The 17667-nt window shown below is 40.9% G+C and overlaps 2 protein-coding genes across 5 annotated transcripts in view; one reads left to right on the forward strand and one right to left on the reverse strand.

The window, feature by feature from the left end:
- The window catches only part of srpk2 (SRSF protein kinase 2), a 73255-nt gene extending 64901 nt beyond the window's left edge, over positions 1-8354 (forward strand). For 2 of the 3 annotated variants that reach the window (XM_078257424.1, XM_078257422.1), the window contains 4 exons: positions 344-451; positions 560-629; positions 2636-2728; positions 6048-8354. In XM_078257424.1, coding sequence (XP_078113550.1) covers positions 344-451; positions 560-629; positions 2636-2728; positions 6048-6232 — 456 coding nt within the window. In that variant the 3' untranslated portion in view covers positions 6233-8354. The remainder of the gene's footprint in view (positions 1-343; positions 452-559; positions 630-2635; positions 2729-6047) is intronic. The other variant, XM_078257423.1, reaches the window with a different exon arrangement.
- A 116-nt stretch (positions 8355-8470) lies between these two features.
- Positions 8471-15304, reverse strand: adck2 (aarF domain containing kinase 2). 2 transcript variants are annotated; one of them, XR_013502401.1, is made up of 9 exons: positions 13988-15304; positions 13674-13820; positions 13336-13464; positions 13001-13096; positions 12569-12847; positions 11615-11743; positions 9476-9529; positions 9063-9298; positions 8471-8908 (listed from the first exon to the last, which is right to left on the reverse strand). XR_013502401.1 is itself a non-coding variant. In XM_078257425.1 (8 exons), the coding sequence occupies exons 1-8, from the start codon at positions 14864-14866 to the stop codon at positions 9158-9160; spliced, it is 1854 nt and encodes a 617-aa protein (XP_078113551.1). In that variant the 5' UTR covers positions 14867-15304; the 3' UTR covers positions 8471-9157. The 2 variants fall into 2 exon arrangements, 1 of the variants encoding a protein (XP_078113551.1); XM_078257425.1 differs by having other exon boundaries at positions 8471-9298.
- Between the last annotated feature and the right edge of the window lie 2363 nt (positions 15305-17667).

The following is a 17667-nucleotide window of genomic DNA, read 5'->3' on the forward strand; positions in this document are numbered from 1 at the left end:
TATCCTTGTTATAAGGAAAACAAAACAACGTAATATAAATAGACATACAAGTATAATTAAATGTGTTCCGTTCCTCTCCTCTCCACTCCTCCCCTCTCCTCTCCTCCCCTCCCCTCTCCTCCACTCCTCCCCTCCCCTCCCCTCTCCTCTCCTCTCCTCTCCTCTCCTCTCCTCTCCCCTCCCCTCCCCACTCCTCTCCGCTCCTCTCCTCCCCTCCCCTCCCCTCCCCTCTCCTCTCCTCTCCTCTCCTCTCCACTCCACTCCACTCCTCCCCTCCCCTCTCCTCTCCTCTCCTCTCCACTCCACCCCTCTCCTCTCCTCTCCTCTCCTCTCCTCTCCACAGCACAAGCACTTTACAGAGGACATCCAGACGAGACAATACCGTTCCATTGAAGTCCTGATAGGAGCTGGTTACAGCACTCCTGCAGACATCTGGAGTACTGCCTGCATGGTAAGGACACATGCATATAATCAGTACATTAGTCTCATATCCACTTTCTTTTAAAGTATACACACTCAGTATGGACTCGAGTACAGTGCTCTATTTGGTCTCTTGTAGGCTTTTGAGCTGGCTACTGGAGATTACTTGTTTGAGCCTCACTCTGGAGAGGACTACTCCCGTGATGAGGGTGAGTATTTCAATCTTTATGACGTACACACACAAATTTAATTTCCAACTATACAAACAGAAAACTTCTTATTTGTTAAGTGTTCCACAGAGCTGAATATCGTATCTCAAGACTGTAGGCTTCATTTACATTATATTAGATGTTGACTTCTAGATGAAAGGTGTACCACATAAATACAAGTGTCTTAAATGTTTTATGAACTGTTCTAACTAATTGTGCACTATTTAACCTCAATTTGCTTTACAGTTCTTCTCCATTGTTTAGATGCATTGCTGCAAACTGTGCTTTAACATGCAGTGATGCAGTCACCGCTTGAAATTGCATTCACTTAACTTTTAGTAATTATGTTTTTTTGTTTTTTAAGAACAAAAGTGCAGACACTGAGTACAGATTTGTTGTTGCAACATTTTTTTTTTAGACCCCAGTATTTTATTTTGTTGATTGTACAGTATGGGGAGTTTTAAGCATGCATTTGTTGTTTTGTAAGCATGTCATTTATATAACATGGGGTTATTGTTTATGACAATGCATCTGAACAATGGATAAAAACTTTGATAGATCAATACCAATTGAATTCTAAATTTGTATAAATGGCCAACTTAAGCTTAGCTTAAACTATAGCCATCCCTCTCCCCAAATCCCACTATCCACTATCAACTGTAACTCCTGTTCTTTTACTCTGCTGCTATGCCTCCACTCATCTTCACCCTGCTGTATACCTAAACCTGAATTGTTTAAATGTAATTGATACACAGAGAGCTCACATACCTCCTGTCATTGGCAAATGTCTAGACTTTTGCATTATAACATATCAGTTTCCAATAAACTGTAAAATGGTGACAGTTACTAACTGTAGCATGAAGGCAACATTAGCCAGTTACTGTATCCCATGAGTATATGTGCATTGGTATCATGGTCACATGTTACTCTATCAAGCAATACAGTCCCTATATGTGCAACCTCATCCTCATCCTCACCTCTCTTCATCTCCTGTGATCTTTGATCTTACCAGCTCATTGTGTTATTTTTGTCATTGCATGTGACACACAGTAAACCTCATTTTGCATGTTTTTGCACAGGCATTAAGCCACGTCATCACGTCCTGATTTACACCTTTTGATCTCCTGCCATTGAGGCCAAATTGAAAGTCTAACCTTGGGTTCCAGTTCATTCAAATCTGAAAGCATGTCACTTTTATTTCAGGGCTGATCATTTCATTTCATCACCTCTGCTGTGGAGGCACAGCTCACTAACACAGGTTTTTCTCCTTTACTGTCTGTGACTGTCTCTTTTTTCCTTCCTTTCCCCTCCCTTCTTCTTATTCCTCCCTGAACCCTCTGTGATCTTTCTACCTGTCACTTCCTGTCCCTGTTTTTATTTTCCTTCCCACAATCCACCCTCTTTACAATTCCCCTAAATTTTACTTTGATCTCCTTCTCTTTCATTTAAGTTTCCCTTCCCTTGTCTTTACCTTTTCTCTCTTTTGCATGTTCTCTTTTTTTTTGGCATCCTTCTTCCCTTATCCTTCCCCCCCTCTCCCTCCCTCCCACCTCCCTCTCTCCTCCGTAGACCATATAGCCCACATCATAGAGCTGCTGGGCTGTATTCCGAGGCACTTTGCACTCTCCGGAAAATATTCCCGGGAGTTCTTCAACCGAAGAGGTAGCGCTGGCCAGAGAGCTGGTGGGACTGGGACACACAGATGTCTAAAATGGACAGACATGGACACTAGCAGCAGTCGGGACACCTTATAAACTTAAAGCTTATGTTGCTGTGGATTTGATTTTGGTAGTTATTGGGTGTATTTATTGCAATTGTGACTGAAAACAGTGAGACAAAATAAAATCCTCACCGCTTCAAGGTGCTCCAGTAGCCGTGTGTCCATGCAGTACCCCCAAGGCAGCAGTGTGTGTCAGTCCCATACAGCCAGTCGTGTTGATGTGTGTGTGCATGCTGTAATGATGAATCGTGCCTGTTCCCTCTGTGATGTATGTGGTGGTGGGCAGACCACATCGCTCTGATCATGGAGCTACTTGGGAAGGTCCCACGGAAAATGGTCGCTGCCGGAAAGTTCAGCCGAGAGTTTTTCTCCAAGAAAGGTAAAACACACCGTGGTCAGTGGTTGGTTAGGTGTAGGGTAGGCCTGCTATAGGGATAGCTGTTGTATAGGAGGAACTGCGTAGAGGTCTTGAGATGGAAGTGTTTTGTATAGTTAAGTTGGTAGTACTGCCACAGTATTCTGAATTAAGTCAGGTCAGATAGTTTCAGGTTAGTTGCCAATCACAGCAAAAATGCATGGTTAGTTGTAGGGCTGGGCGATGATTAATTATTATAGTTTATTGATTTTTATTGGTATTATATCGTCTTGATGGATGAAATCAAATTGTATTTGAGTTTCAGGCTTTCAGGTTTATGTTACTTTTTGTCTCCCATAAGAGAACATTTTTTTCTTGGATTGAAGAACCCACAATAAATAAAACGTACTAATACAAAAAAAAAAAAAGCACACTTGCTCTGGCCTGAAGTAAAGTGAGATTATTTACAAAAACATGCTCACAGGTAAAGTCAAAAGCATTCTAAAACATACATCACAAAAAAAGAAATCATTTCTAAATGATGTCCAAATGAATGAATTCAAGCAAATTGTGATTTCAAAACAAAACTCATTAAAGGTTTTGTTGTACACATTTGATGTTTTTTTCTGATTTACAGTCGTACATAGTTCATTACTTTGAACATCAATTTAATTATTTTACATGTGATTTTACCTCGATTTCCCATGTTGTGACGTACTGGAATCTGTTTTGGAAACATATTATTAATATTGTAAATAATACTGGTTTCAACTTTATCACCCATCCCTGCTAAATTGACATTACGTTGATGTGATTGCCTTAATTTTCTGGCACTGGAATGCAGCCAAAAATGTATAAAATCGGTCAAATCATCTGACTACAATCAGAAGTGATTTTTCTAAATAATCTGAAAATGTCTTATCTTAATATAGAATTCAGCAAACTGGCAATATATAGTCAAATGTTTTGCCAGAAACACAGAATACACAGACTGTATATCAAAGTTATGATCAATAACTTATTTGTAAGCAAAAGCCTCCACACTTTAAAGAAGGAGCTAGTCTACTCTGGTAGTAGCATTAGAATAGCAGTATTAACGGTAACAATGACAGTAAAGTCATACTCACAGAACAGCAAGGCTTTACCGCATCCAAGGTCTTTAGTGTGTCATACGCCTCTCTGATTCCGCTCATCTTCGAGCCTGGTAAGTGTATGAATCTGTGTTCGGTACAGCTGATAACCCCTGCACTCTCTCATTTATTCTCTTTTTTTCTTTCTCTCAATCTCCTTCCCTTTCTGCTCATATCTTTTTCATAATGTGTCATGAGACCTTAATATTCTGCCTTTGATGTTGTCTCTATCTGAGGTCTGAGTCTGTACTTGATGTCTCAATGTTCTCCCTTTTATCCCTTGGCGCTCTGTTAATCTGGTCTGACTTTCTTGCTCTCTCTGGGCTTTTTTCTGTCTGCCATGCTGCCTTGCAATCGAGCGGCTTCATTACCTTGTTTCCTTCATGCACACTTGCGGGGAAGTAGATACATTAATTGGAGACAAAACAATTAAAACATAAATACTTTTATAAGAGTACAGACATAAAGATTATAATACAGTAATTTGTGATAAGCAATGTCTCCTTGAATGCCAAAAAAGTCTTGATGGTTTCCTTACCCCCATCTTGTGTTCTCCAATCAGTATATAGGAAGGAGAGGTTGCCATGGCAGCCATGGTTTAGACTGGACCTTTGGACCTCCATTATTAATCATTCTCTCATACTTTTTTCTTCTCCGTTAGTCTTGTGCTCCCAGCCAATCATTTTCCTTCTCTCTATAATAATGGACACCTTCCTCTCTTTGTCTCTTTACATTACATCACCACTTCTCTGTCTCTTTCTATCCACCTCTCGCCCTCTGTTCTTGTGGTTTGCAGCGAAGAACTCTACAGGTTTTCACTCCATCGCTACAGCACCTCACTGAGTCGCACACGCTCAAACAGAGAGGCTGAACTAATCAGTGAAATCGGCTGCTGTAGTGTTTGGCTGGAGCCTGCAGAATCATGGCCTGCTATGGCATCGGATTGAGGAGTCCGTTCACCCAAATAACCTACTTACCTCTTGTGGAATTTCGCAATGCAGATAGTTTTGTTGGGTGTACAAAACATTGAAAAATATTACATTTGAAAAGTCAACAGCAAGATTTCTTTTTTTAAACGTGGCCCTGGTTACTCTGGGTTACCATATTGATACTTAAAGTATAAATACTACCAATACCAAATCTTGTTTGAAGTATCAATACTAGCTTTAATAGGATTGATACCCAAAAAAAGGATCTGTCTTATGTTAGATCACGTTCTTCTTACATGATAGTACATTTGCTGCTTTTAATAGCAAATGCTGTGCTATGCTGTGCTATCTATGCTGCTTTGCTGTGAGCAGCATAGATTCAATTTTGTTCAACTCGACTGTACTGTGATCGAGGCACAAGTCTTAATATCTTAAGCACCTATCTTTATGTCTAGATATCACTCAAATTAAATGATAAGGCTGGTGTGGTTCTATATTTTTCTTATTTCAACAAATCTTATGAAACAAACAAAATCAACAATGAGTTGGTTTGTCTGTCAGTACCTTCTGACGTCCTACCCTGTCTGTGGCACTCAGCCCTAAGTCCATTTGTTCCTGCTGAGGATGTAAATCAATTAAAAGTGGCTCACATTATATACATCATATATAGTTTCATTTTTTTCTGAAAATAAAGCAAGTCATTTCCTAAAACAACTGGCATTGTAGTTTTTAGCAAGCATTACTCAAACAGCAGTAAATGGTTAGTTAGTTAATTATTTGTTGAGGACTATTTTCAGCTGTATGTTAATACACATTTGGTGGGCTATTGTAGATTTACAGCAGCAGACAGCATATGTGGAATTTACACATAATAAGCCACAGTGCCCATGTTAATCATAATGGAGGAACAGCCAGTACAAAGGTGTGGCTCATTGATGTGTTTTTAACAACAACAGTGGAGCTCCATAGCACAAATAAGATGGCTTTGGCTACCCAGACAATACTTGCAGAATCCATTCATCATTGAAAACAAGTAAAAAATTAAAAAATAAATGAATAAACTTTTTTTTTGGAATTTGGATGAACCAACCCTCTAAACTGTCTGTTTTATTGCTGTCTATTATTTCTGTGTTCCTTTAGTTGTAAAGTGCACTGAGACCATGTCTAATGATGATTTTATACTTTAAATACATTTGATTGATTGATTGATTGATTAAACTTTGCCACTCTCTTTTCTCCACACTTCCTCCTTCTATCATTGACTTTGCTCCCAATCCCCCGCAGGTGAGCTGCGGCACATCACCAAGCTGAAGCCGTGGTCCCTGTTTGACGTGCTGGTGGAGAAGTACGGCTGGCCACACGAAGACGCCGGCCACTTCACCCACTTCCTTCTGCCCATGCTGGAGATGGTGCCCGAGAAGAGGGCCTCGGCCGGCGAATGCCTCAATCACCCCTGGCTCAACTCGTAGCCACAATCTCTGATCAGACACCCTCCTCCCCTTGTCCACCAACAGTTAGCCCAAACATCACCTCCTGGTGGCAGCCTATGGAACAACAGCATGGAGTCAGAGTAGATGATTAAGACTTCTTCTTTCCTGCCCTATCCCACGCATCCATTACATGCTTATCTGAGTAGGCTTAAGTCCCACACAAGCCCCTCATCTTTTCCGATTAAGGAATGTGAAGACAAGCTTATGGAGATAACATGACATAGTAGTTGTGTTTTCCAAAAAATCTCCCCAAAAGATAATTTGAAGATGGATGCTGCTCACGTAAATGGGAGAAGTCAGGCACTATCTGAAAGAGATTTGCTTTCCTTCTTCTCTTCTGTCGTCAAGATGTCAGCCAGTCCCTTCCATCTAATCTTCTCCAAATTCTCAGTTTTACCTTGTTTGGATCCAGTCATGGACCACTGACAGCTGCTGATCTTTTTAATGACGTGAAAGAAAAGTCAACGAGAAGCTCCATCTGCCATGACCTTTACGTAGCCAGGGCCTCAGAGACAGACAGGTTTGTGTGTTTTTGGGAGAGATATGTGCCTGTGCTCAAGATCTGCCAACATAGACCCAAGTTTACACCATGATTTCTTCCACAAATCCGATCCCAAAAAGCCCCTCTTACCTGTTTGGTTACCCATTTACCCCCCTCCTAAATGAGCTGCTCGCTCCCGCTGGGGGCCACCTCAGAGAACTGGAGGGCAGCCAGTCCTCCAGGGAGCAGCCCACTGACAGTTGCCACTCTGACAAAGACGAACAGAAAAAGTGCAGGATGAGCAAAAAAACAAAAATACAATCAAGTCAACGCGGAGGGGGACTGCTTGGTCTTTAAAGACGTTTTTAAAATGCATGGAGAGACTGATGGATCAGCATGAATGGATATGACAAAGGGGCAATGGATGCATTATTTTATTTGTGTATTTCGCTGGTTTCTTTCCCATTTCATCACCTCTCTTGGACATACTGTCAGAAAGAATTATGTTAGGATATTTTGGTGCCCCCTCTGAGGAAGCTAACTATGTTACAACCCCTTCTTCTCCAACTTTTGACATTCCTAAATCTTGGTCCTGTGCCATCATTCCTGACTTTGATTTCCAGGAACACTTCTGTTGAGTCCTTTTGTGGCACGTTTACCTGATCTGATTGGTACTATTCCCCCTTTTTTCCCTATAGAGGAACCCTTTGATTCCTAAGCTACTCCAGAAAGGGGAGGGTCACGTGGATGTTGCACTTGTCTTTGTAGATGTCCTTCAGGGATTTGAAACCTTTGTACATAGAACTGAGATCTTGCAATGCAGATAAGCAACTGTGGACAAAGTTTCAACACACAAGCATCATTCCAAAAACAGAAGATGATGTTGGCATATCTTGACTTCCTCTGATACAGTGGTGGGGGGGGCAGAGGAATGTTCAGACTGAACAGTGCCACCTGGTGGCTGAATGAGAGTACTGCATTGCCACATACTGCTGCTGCTCTCAGTGCCAACGCTCCAGACGTTCCACTATATCTCTCCACTTAATCTCTATTTCTCTGTCACACACACACACACACACACACACACACACACACACACACACAAACTTGCATCATCACAATTAGTCAAGTTGCCTATTTTTCGCAATAAATGAAAAAAGATGAGTATAAGTAAATTGTGAGATATTTTTAAAAACTATTTAATTCATTAAAAAAAGAAAACAACTTTTCTCTGGTTGTTGTGACCGTGACAGAATCTCGTCTTATACTGAGGTGATTGTGTTTGTCTTTTAGAGATGTTTTGATTTCTTTTGTCATCATTATTATTATTATTATTATTATTATTGAAAGATTTTTTTACACAGCTGTCACCTCTCCCCTCCCTCCTTACTTGAACAGTGCTGCTCTGTCGGGGCTCTTGATGGTGAATCACCATTGGTCATACAAAAAAATTCAACAGTTTTGCAATAAAGGATATGTGATGAGTTTTTTTTTTGCACCAAAACCTCCTGATCTCACTCTTTCAGCCATGCTGACTGTTCTTCCTGATGACATTGACAGAATCGCGTCTCTTGTCTGTGTTTTTCATTGACAGATTTAATAAAATTGTAAATTAATGGATCCTGTGCCCTTGATGTAATGAATTTTCTGCTTTGAGGCTACATCAGTGAACTTCTTAAAGGATGAGAAAACTTACAACTGGTCACTACAGGCAACAAAGGAAAGAAAAAGATCAATTAGCATTAATTCCCTTTTTATTGATATGCATAATTCATACAAGTGTTCACACTATTTTAAAAGTTAAAAGACATGGGTCAGTTGTGAGTACAACTAGCCAAAAGCTTCACATGGTCAATGTTACAGTACATTGTGTACATTCCCACTAAAGCAAATGGTCCATTAGACAACATTATCTAAAATACATAAAAAGATGTGAGTGATAAAACACATCCTGAGATCAATATTAATCATTAAAAAGTAAAACATATGCTTAGGAGAATCAACTAGGGATTTTCGCAGTATTTTCTTTTATATCGTAAATCACTACAAATGGTCTCTGATGCCATCTGTGTGTCTGCGTCCATTAGCACTCAATAAAAAAAGTGATGCCTCATGTAAAGCGCACATGCTCTCATTCATTAGGCTCAGTTAGACGTGCCTGGAAGGTCATTTTCCTGTGGGGGAAACCAGACAGTGGATGATAAAATTCAAGAGAGCACTGCTAAAATGTAGTGATGACACTGATCTACAGTGGAATCTTATATACACACATGTATCTTATAAATCTATGTATACAGTATATATACCTTAGTACCTGTGTGTACTTACCAGGTGCTAGTCTGTGTGTGATCCATTGTGCTTCAGCTGTGTGTGTGTGTGTGTGTGTGTGTGTGTGTGTGTGTGTGTGTGTGTGTGTGTGTGTGTCAGAGCACTGAGGCACAGTTCTTTAGCAGCAGGGGTTTGATCAAATCCAAGATGTCTAAGTTCGGGTCAAGTGACCTTCCGAGACCCTCCAGCACCATGATGGCAAACACTATGGAGGCAAAATTACTCTCCAGCTTCACCTAGAAAAAGTATCAACAACAAGGTTAATAGCTCAGCAATCACAATCACATCACGACTTTAATAAGCTTTATCCTTTTGATAGTCAAAAGCTCTCTTTATCAATGAGGGGGGAACACGTATTTACTCCATGACAATGTTTGTTCAGTCAACATAAGAAATGTAACCTGATATTTTACCTTGTGTTTGATGAGTAGACCAAATACTCTGGAAAGCAAATCACCCACTTGGAACTATAAACACAACAAAAACACAGTCAACAAAAATACATCAATAGTAATCAGCGACTGTTATTTCCTAAAGTCACTGACCAACATGACCAACCAATACCTATGAACTATGTATCAGTTACTCACCAGAAAGTTTTCTGGTAAGAATGGATGGCCCTATTAACTGCTAAGAGAATGAGTATTACACTAGGGCTGCAACAACGAATCGATAAAATTCGATTATTAAAAAAGTTGTCAACGAATTTCATTATCGATTCGTTGTGTCGTGCAACTATTACGCCACTCAGTCGCAGAGATAAAAAAAAAAAAATTGAGTCGAGCGCGGAGCGGAGCAGCAAAGAAAAAAGAGCAGAGCGGTGGTAGAGGAAATACGGAGAGAGACTGGAGAGACCCGTAACGTTGTTCTGAAACACACGGCGGAGGCAGAGAAATCAGTACGACCTAAGTCATCCAAGGTGTGGGAGCATTTCACACTAAATAAATCGAAAACGTGTTAATTGCAAGATAAGCAAAAGCGACATGGCACGGGCGCACCACGGTGATGATTCAGAACCTAAAAACGTAAACATGTTGGAGTCCTTGATGAGGAGGAAGGGAGTTCAACAGCAGGGTAAAGTCACTACAGAATCCTACTTTTGTTCCGTTTTGAAGTGAGGAACGTAACGTCCCTCCAGTAGCTCTTCTGGTGCTGGTGTGGTGTTTACTCGTTATCCAGCTTGACAAGCATGACAAGCTAGCGTTAGCTCGTTAATAACAGTAGTAAAGCAGGCAAGACTAAAGACACGTTTTTATTCACTCGCCTTTTGTGGCCCATTAATTTTTCAATCTGTTATCATGTATATATTCTGTGCTTTGTCCCGTATCAGTTATTGTTGACAAATATATTTGTGTGTGTTGTATTTTTTAATTTCATTTTAAAGTTCTTTTATAGCACTTGGTCGTCTTAAGCTGTGTTTAAATGTGGTGTATAAATGAACTTGCACTTACTACAATGATGGTAATAATTTAATGAATAAGCTTCGTGTGTATGTGTGTGTGTGTGTGTGTGTGTGTGTGTGTGTGTGTGTGTGTGTGTCTTATCTGTATCTGCTCTTTGGGTTATTTACCTTTACACAACTATTAACTAAAACAACAAGTATGTATGCAAGTATGTATTGAGTTGATGTAAATTAATGCTTTTTGTTTTTTTTATCTAATTCATCAATTAATCGAAAAAATAATCGACAGATTAATCGATTATTAAAATAATCGTTAGTTGCAGCCCTATATTACACTGAGTGAAATTTGCACACATTTTGTACACGGGGACAGTGAGAACAGAAAAGCAAATAAAAGAAAGAAACGGTGCTCATAGTAGAGCCCACAAGAAGCACACAATAGAAGCCAGAAGAAAAGGAGATATCAAACGATGGTATATTACTGTAATAAAAACAGAACGATGGCAAAATTATATTTATTTTCAAATGTAACATAATAGTTCAATGAATGATTAGTAACATGATAATCATGACCATCATGGTAGCCATCATCATGCGACCCGGAATCAGAAACACAAATCAGACACAATAATGCTGCGTTCCAGACACAATTTTTAGCCCGTAAGTTACGACTTCAAGTCACGACTCACGACTTGGTAGCGTTCCAAGGTTCAGGTTAGGCTACCTAACGTTAACGTTAGCTAGTGGCTACGCTGACGTTAGCTAGCGGCTACCTAACGTTGACGTTAGCTAGCGCTAGCTGATACTGGCGATTTCTAGTCTGGGCTTCATTTAATAAACATAACCTGTAGTAGTACACAATTGTATGTGTATTGTTTTGAATGTGCGGAATTACTTTACGTTGCCTATTTATGTCTATTTCTATTTCACCGGCGTCTGTATAGCATTAACAGGGGTCGCCATTGTTGTTTATGTGTGTGTGAAGTCAAAAACTGTAACTGGGAGTACAACGATATGGTACGAGTTCACGGGTAGTAAGTTACGGGTTTGACTTCCGTTCCAGGGCACTTTCCCGGGTAGGAGGTTGTGAAAACACGGGTTACGGGTTGCCTGGAACGCAGCATAAGAATGCACAAATCAAGGTTAGTACCTTTCCCAGAGAAAGGGTGCTGCTGAGGGCTTGATCCACCAGCTGGGCCATCTCCTTCTTAAACTGTGGCACGTCTTGGCACTCATTGGCCCGAGCATGATTCAGGAGCAACTCTGCCACTCGCTCACCCTGAAGAAAGAAAAACAAAAGCACAGAGACAGACCTACAGATTACATTCCTTTCTTGTTTGCCATTTTTAAGGATTTTTAATGAGTTAAAGGCTGACCGGATTTGCTGTGGGAAAAAGTTTAAAATGTAGAAATGTGTCAAATTAATTTGAAAGTATGTTCTGATACATTCCTTTAAAAAGGGGGAAATGTCTAAATTTCCATATTTCCAGACAGATTTATCCCTGAAATTCCCGAGCTTTAAAACACCTATAAAAGGTGTCATTATATTCAAGAAAGTAGATGGCCAGGAAATGCTCCTTTACAGACACAGTAACAGTACCCTATGTAGGCTTTTTGTATTTTATCGTTTTGGTCTTGCTGCAAAAACAAACTGCCCTTTGGGGACAGATAAAAGTTGAACAGTAAATACTATAATAGTCACTTTAGTGCGAGTGCACCTACAACTCAATAAATTCAACATTAAACAACACATTTCCTTAAATAAAATGCTATAAATGCTATACTGCTATAAATAAAAATTAAATTAAATTGTTTGATCATACGTTGAAGCATCCCAACCATTCATCGTAAATTAAAATATATATATATATATATATATATATATATATATATATATATATATATATGAGTAGTAGTATTTAAAAAAATATTTTGTGTGAACTACTAGCATGTGTGACAGTTAAGATGCTAATTAAAACATTGCTTGAATCCCAGTCTTCTGTTGATGTCCAGTCAGATGCACCGATGTACAGTATCCAGGCTATACTACTGTCATAGTTCAGCGTAACACTTCATGTACTGTATGTACTCTTTCCCTCATTACCTGATGCAGCACCACAGCCGTGAAGACAGCTTTTAAGTTGGCAAGATCGTTGTCACTGAGCTGGGCTACGATGCCAGCATCCAGCAGCACCAGCTGAAGAGGACACGGGTCTGGTCTGAAGCTGACCACCACTGTGTCCCACAAGTCAGTGAGGGTGGTCTTACCAGGGGCCTCCCCTGATATACCAGCACTGTCACTGGAACCAGGAAGAGGCTGCCAACAGTGGACCAGAATGTTCCCGGGATGGAGATCCCCGTGCACAAAGTTGTCCACAAAAACCTTGAATACAGACATATAGATGGAGACAATGTGAGTGAACATCGAACAGATCAATATAATCTGACATATAAACACATTCACACACATTATGAATAATAGTAATGGTAACAATTAATCAGATGCAACTGATATCCAGCAGGTGACGTATCTCACCATCTTCAGCATGGTCTCGACTCCCATCCTAGCTATTCTCTGCTTCACCTCCTGAGGAATCTCGGAGCTCAGGTAGTTGGATATGGGCTCACTCTCCTGAACAAAAAGGTTGAATATAAATGAAACAATGTTGGCCTCATTCTGTATTGCCTAGAAATCACTAACATTGTGTCACATTATTTTGAGTTTGCTAAAGAAGACAATAGTTCATAAGTCATAGAAGTGGGCATTTGATATTCTGATAGACGTCATTTGTTTGTACTTTACATTTGGAGCTCAGTCACTCAAACATGAAGTCAGTTTTTTCTATACATTTGAAATCCTTCCATACTCACCTCAAAAGTTTCCACTAAAATGGTACTAGTGACAAATGGTGGAAAGGTAGTTGGGAACTTGACATAATCCACATTGCGGAAATTTTCCTGGAAACGCTCAATGTTCCTGGCCTCAAAACGGAGATCGATCTGAAATAAAAGCTCAGTCAGATCACTGAAATGATTAGACTTCCGTTCTATGAGGTTATTCCTTAGTTATTTTACTTTTTACACTCTAGCCTTTGAAGCGGTCTTTATTGATGACAAAGAGACTAATCCTATTCGTAATTTAACCACTAACAAAGTTAAATGACTTAAATTCTGTATTATTCTAAATGTGGGGGTCTGAATATTCCTACCTGTTTGGTCATAAGCTTCTCAAACTCCTCTACTATTTCACACAGACTGAGCCACTTGAGTCCGGGCAGGCATTGCAGGAGCCAACTGCCCGCTTTCATCAGCAGTAGGTCAATTTCCACCTGCCTCCTGACACCTGGATGGATCACCTGTGATACACCAAAAAACAATTCATAAGCATCAACTGTCAGGCTCACAAAATGTATGACAGTGCGACGTGACAAACAGTTCATAAAGGCTGATACAGTATTATCAACAAGGATGCGACAGGAACACACTATACTCTGGTGAAGCTATTTAGGATTTTCACACTCACCTTGATAGCCACGGGTATCATATGCTCCTTCTCTGCACTGCTCTCCTCATGTGGCCCCTCTGGGTGACTTATCTCCTCATAGTCCTCCTCCTCCTTACTCCCCCTCCAGAGCTGCCACATGGACCTGGCCACTCCTCCCAGACCAGGGATCTCCCAGGCTTCCAGCAAGTCTTCTTTCTCCATCTCCTCCACCAGCGATTTGAAGGCTGGGTCCTCCACCTTGTCCGCCTTCGCCCAGCCTCTGTACACCTGTGCCACACATCCTGAACCCACTGGCTCTTTGCTCTCAAACACTAAAACACTTCGCCAGCCCTCCCCGAAAGCCCTCCGGAGACACTGCTTGGTGTGGGCCCAGGGGTGAGGGCGCACCTTCACATGAAGCATGGAGAAGCGCTCACAAAACTCCTGAGAGAAGATGTCCCGCCTGGTGCTGGCCCACTGCCCCAGCTTGATGAAAGTTGGTCCAGATGTTTCAGTAACCCACAGCAAAGCATCCAGCCAGCAAGATGCCAAGCGAGTGGACATCAGAGCCAACGGGGAGAACAGGAGCAGGGGGGCAAATTTGAGGAACAGCACCAATGCACGAAGGCTGAGACGGAGAAAAAATACAACTTTGTGCACTTGGACTTTAGCTAGAGATTTTTTGTCAGCTGTTTGGCGTGGAAGAGTTGCTTCCTGGCATATGGCTGCACAAGATGATACATTAATTGCACCCCAACATAGTAATGTAACCTTGGGTATCTGCGTTAAAATCGGCCCTCTTTTAGCAAAACATGCCCTGGAGCTCTGGATGAGTCTGGTTCTGGTAAAGGAGCCTGCTCTCTGGAAAGTGTACCTCAGGTTGAGAAGGACTGCTCTTGCTCCAAAGATGATCATCATGTCAGCTGTTTGCTCAGTCCAGGAGGTGACTTTTTTGTCCACATGTGCCTGTCTTTTATTACAAAACACCCTTTTGCAAAATCATCAGTAAATGATGACTCCAAACTCGGATGGTAATCTGCAACCTGTGGTCCCCAAGTAAAGATCTACGAGAGTCGAACTCGATTAATGCTAACGTTAACGTTACATTAAACTAGCTACTTTAACGTTACTACAAAATAATTTAACTTACAGTCAATGTTTCCTGTAAACGGGAGGAAACTGGACTGCTTCTTTTCACACTGTCGACCAGTGACACATTTCATGGTTCAGCTGGCGTTACTGTAAATTACCAGCCAAAAATATCATCCATCTTCACCACGGATGGATTTATAAGAGCTCTCCACTGACAACAGAACATGAAAACATTTCATGACAGTCGCTTCACGTCCGGGTATGACCTATGACGTAACGCCGTCTTAAAGGCACACGGACCTCAGAAAACAAACTTTTAACGGCTGTATTTAATTAATAGAGAGAAGGAGTTTGTGTTAGTTCGTACATTGTTTTAGCGCATACATGTACGTGTTTGTCAGGTTTATTTTGTTGTACATAAAACAAATGGTAAGGGACCGTTCGGTATTATTATTATATGGAATGGACCACCGGAGGAAAATAGGGGAGGGTCATGTCTTTTTATTCTTTGTTGAGGGGAGGGTCATCACATTTTTTTTTTGTCTATGGGGAAGGGTCACCCAACTTTTGTATTCATGAATAGAGCTAAATTTCAAAGTGGCTTGTTTGGTGCATATTTATCCATGTAGCTCCATGTAGCTCTCTCAGTCTCGGCCCCTATCGCTAGCAGATGGATCCCTCCCTGTTTAGTCAGCCAGACCTGTAGCTTTAGAGACCGTGGGATTACCTAAACTGAATAAATCCCGGTCGCACATATAAACATAAAACTGCTTTGCTAGCTCAATCGTGTTGTAACTATGACATCAAATAATCGTATTGTATTCATTAGCATGATGATTGCCGTACTGCTTAGCTCAAAAACAACATCCAAAACACCGTAGGATAACATTGCTGACCAGACGCAATCTTTTATTTTGAAAAGCCGAAACTGGGGCCGCAGACAACTCCAGCCGGCAGCCGGGACGGCATGGGACGGGAGGTATATCCTTTCGGTCCCGGTGATTGTTTGTGATTATTTGTGAAAATGTGCAAACGACAGACTTTTCAAGGCATTTGAGGAAGAAATGGTAACATGCAAGCTCCCAAATTGACGCTCATCTGAGAAATGGAGTTTTGGATAATGTTCAGCTTCGGCAAGTTTATCTATGCTAAAATATACAATGATCGAGGAAGCCTAGTGTTGAATTACCCAGTGTGCTTTGCTGAATGGTCTCAATATTTTATTGTTTTATTTCATATGAATACTAGTTCACTAGATGAGTAACTTAGTTTTTGAAGTAATGCAGTAATGCAGGAAGTGTGCATTTAGTTTCCATGCTTATTGTGTTTCCACAACAATGTTAGTGAGTAAATCTACTGAAATGGCCACCACACCATAACAGAGGAGTGTAATGCGTCAGATGAGTATGCAGCGGTTTAATCACGTATGTCATTGTTATAGAAAAACAATGGGAGTCTTTATATTTTTGCCAAGTGTAATCCAGTACAATAAATGGTTGGGTAGGCCATCTCTTATCTCACATTCGTTTTGGACGGTCGTCCAAAATGTAGTGCTGGTGAAGGGAGAGTCAGGTCTATTTTGGTTAAAGGTCCCACAACTCTTCCGGTGGCCCCTTCATTAAATAACGAACCTAACCGTTTTTTTTCAAGTTGAGTGGACGAGGAGACCCACAGACGAAACTCACGGATTCACGGCTTTAAATACTAACAGTTACAACTAAAACTAAAACTACTACTGTGACAACGCTAGTATTTAGTATACTTATTTTTTGTGCAGTGCAGACACATGTCAACTGCCCTGCAGATGGAGACATGTTACACGTTATTCTGGGTTCCTGTTCCGTTTGTCTCCTTTCTCCTCCTACCACAAGGACGCAGCTTGTATGATACCAACACCCTGGAGCTGGCTCACCTAAATGGGACACAGCCTCCTCAATGTTGTCAAAAGAATGTCTATTGCGATACATTTATTTTCGTAGTAAAAAATAATTAGGCCTACAATTAAAATAAGCCTACCGCAGCAGTTATAATGCTATAAAATAAAACAAAAGTAGGCTAAGTTATGTTTCTTTTTGTTTCACAATTTAGCAGAGCAGACCTTAGCAACAAAGAAACCCAGCAAACTTTTTAACATAGCAGTTTTAAAACAGAAGTTGGCGTCAAGTGCTCTGCAGGAGCACTTGATTAGTTGATTCTTCCATATTATAGGCTTTCAAATCGCAGGACCTTTTATTTAAAGCTTTAGTGCGTAACTTTTGGATATTATTGAACGTCCGTTACATTTGAGTTGCTACAAAGCTAAGCTAATCATCGGAAGGCTGTATCACGTGGAGGCGCCGACAGTGTTGTTGTCATTACTTAGAATTCATCATGGGTGCGACAGAAACTACGCACTATAGCTTCAAGTTGTAAGGAATTAATGCAACAACAACATTTTGTAGCTGGCATTTTGTCCCTCCCACCCCGGACACAAACTCTTTGAGACACTCCCCTCTGGCAGGAGGCTGAGGTCCTCACGACCAAAACCTCACGTCACATGAACAGCTTTTTCTCCTCCGCCACTAGCTTTATCAACAAGGCCCGGAACCCACCCTGACTCTCCACCTCTGGCTCTTCATGCCACTGTT

Source organism: Sander vitreus, chromosome 8, assembly GCF_031162955.1.
Source record: "Sander vitreus isolate 19-12246 chromosome 8, sanVit1, whole genome shotgun sequence".
Lineage (NCBI taxonomy): Eukaryota > Metazoa > Chordata > Actinopteri > Perciformes > Percidae > Sander > Sander vitreus.

Coding starts and splice junctions, on each gene's coding strand:
- adck2 (XM_078257425.1), bottom strand. CDS start 14,866: ATGATGATCATCTTTGGAGCAAGAGCAGTCCTTCTCAACCTGAGGTAC. Junction 13,821..13,987: donor TGATACCCGTGGCTATCAAG/GTGAGTGTGAAA, acceptor GGTGTATCACAG/GTGATCCATCCAGGTGTCAG. Junction 11,744..12,568: donor CGGCTGTGGTGCTGCATCAG/GTAATGAGGGAA, acceptor TTCTTTCTTCAG/GGTGAGCGAGTGGCAGAGTT.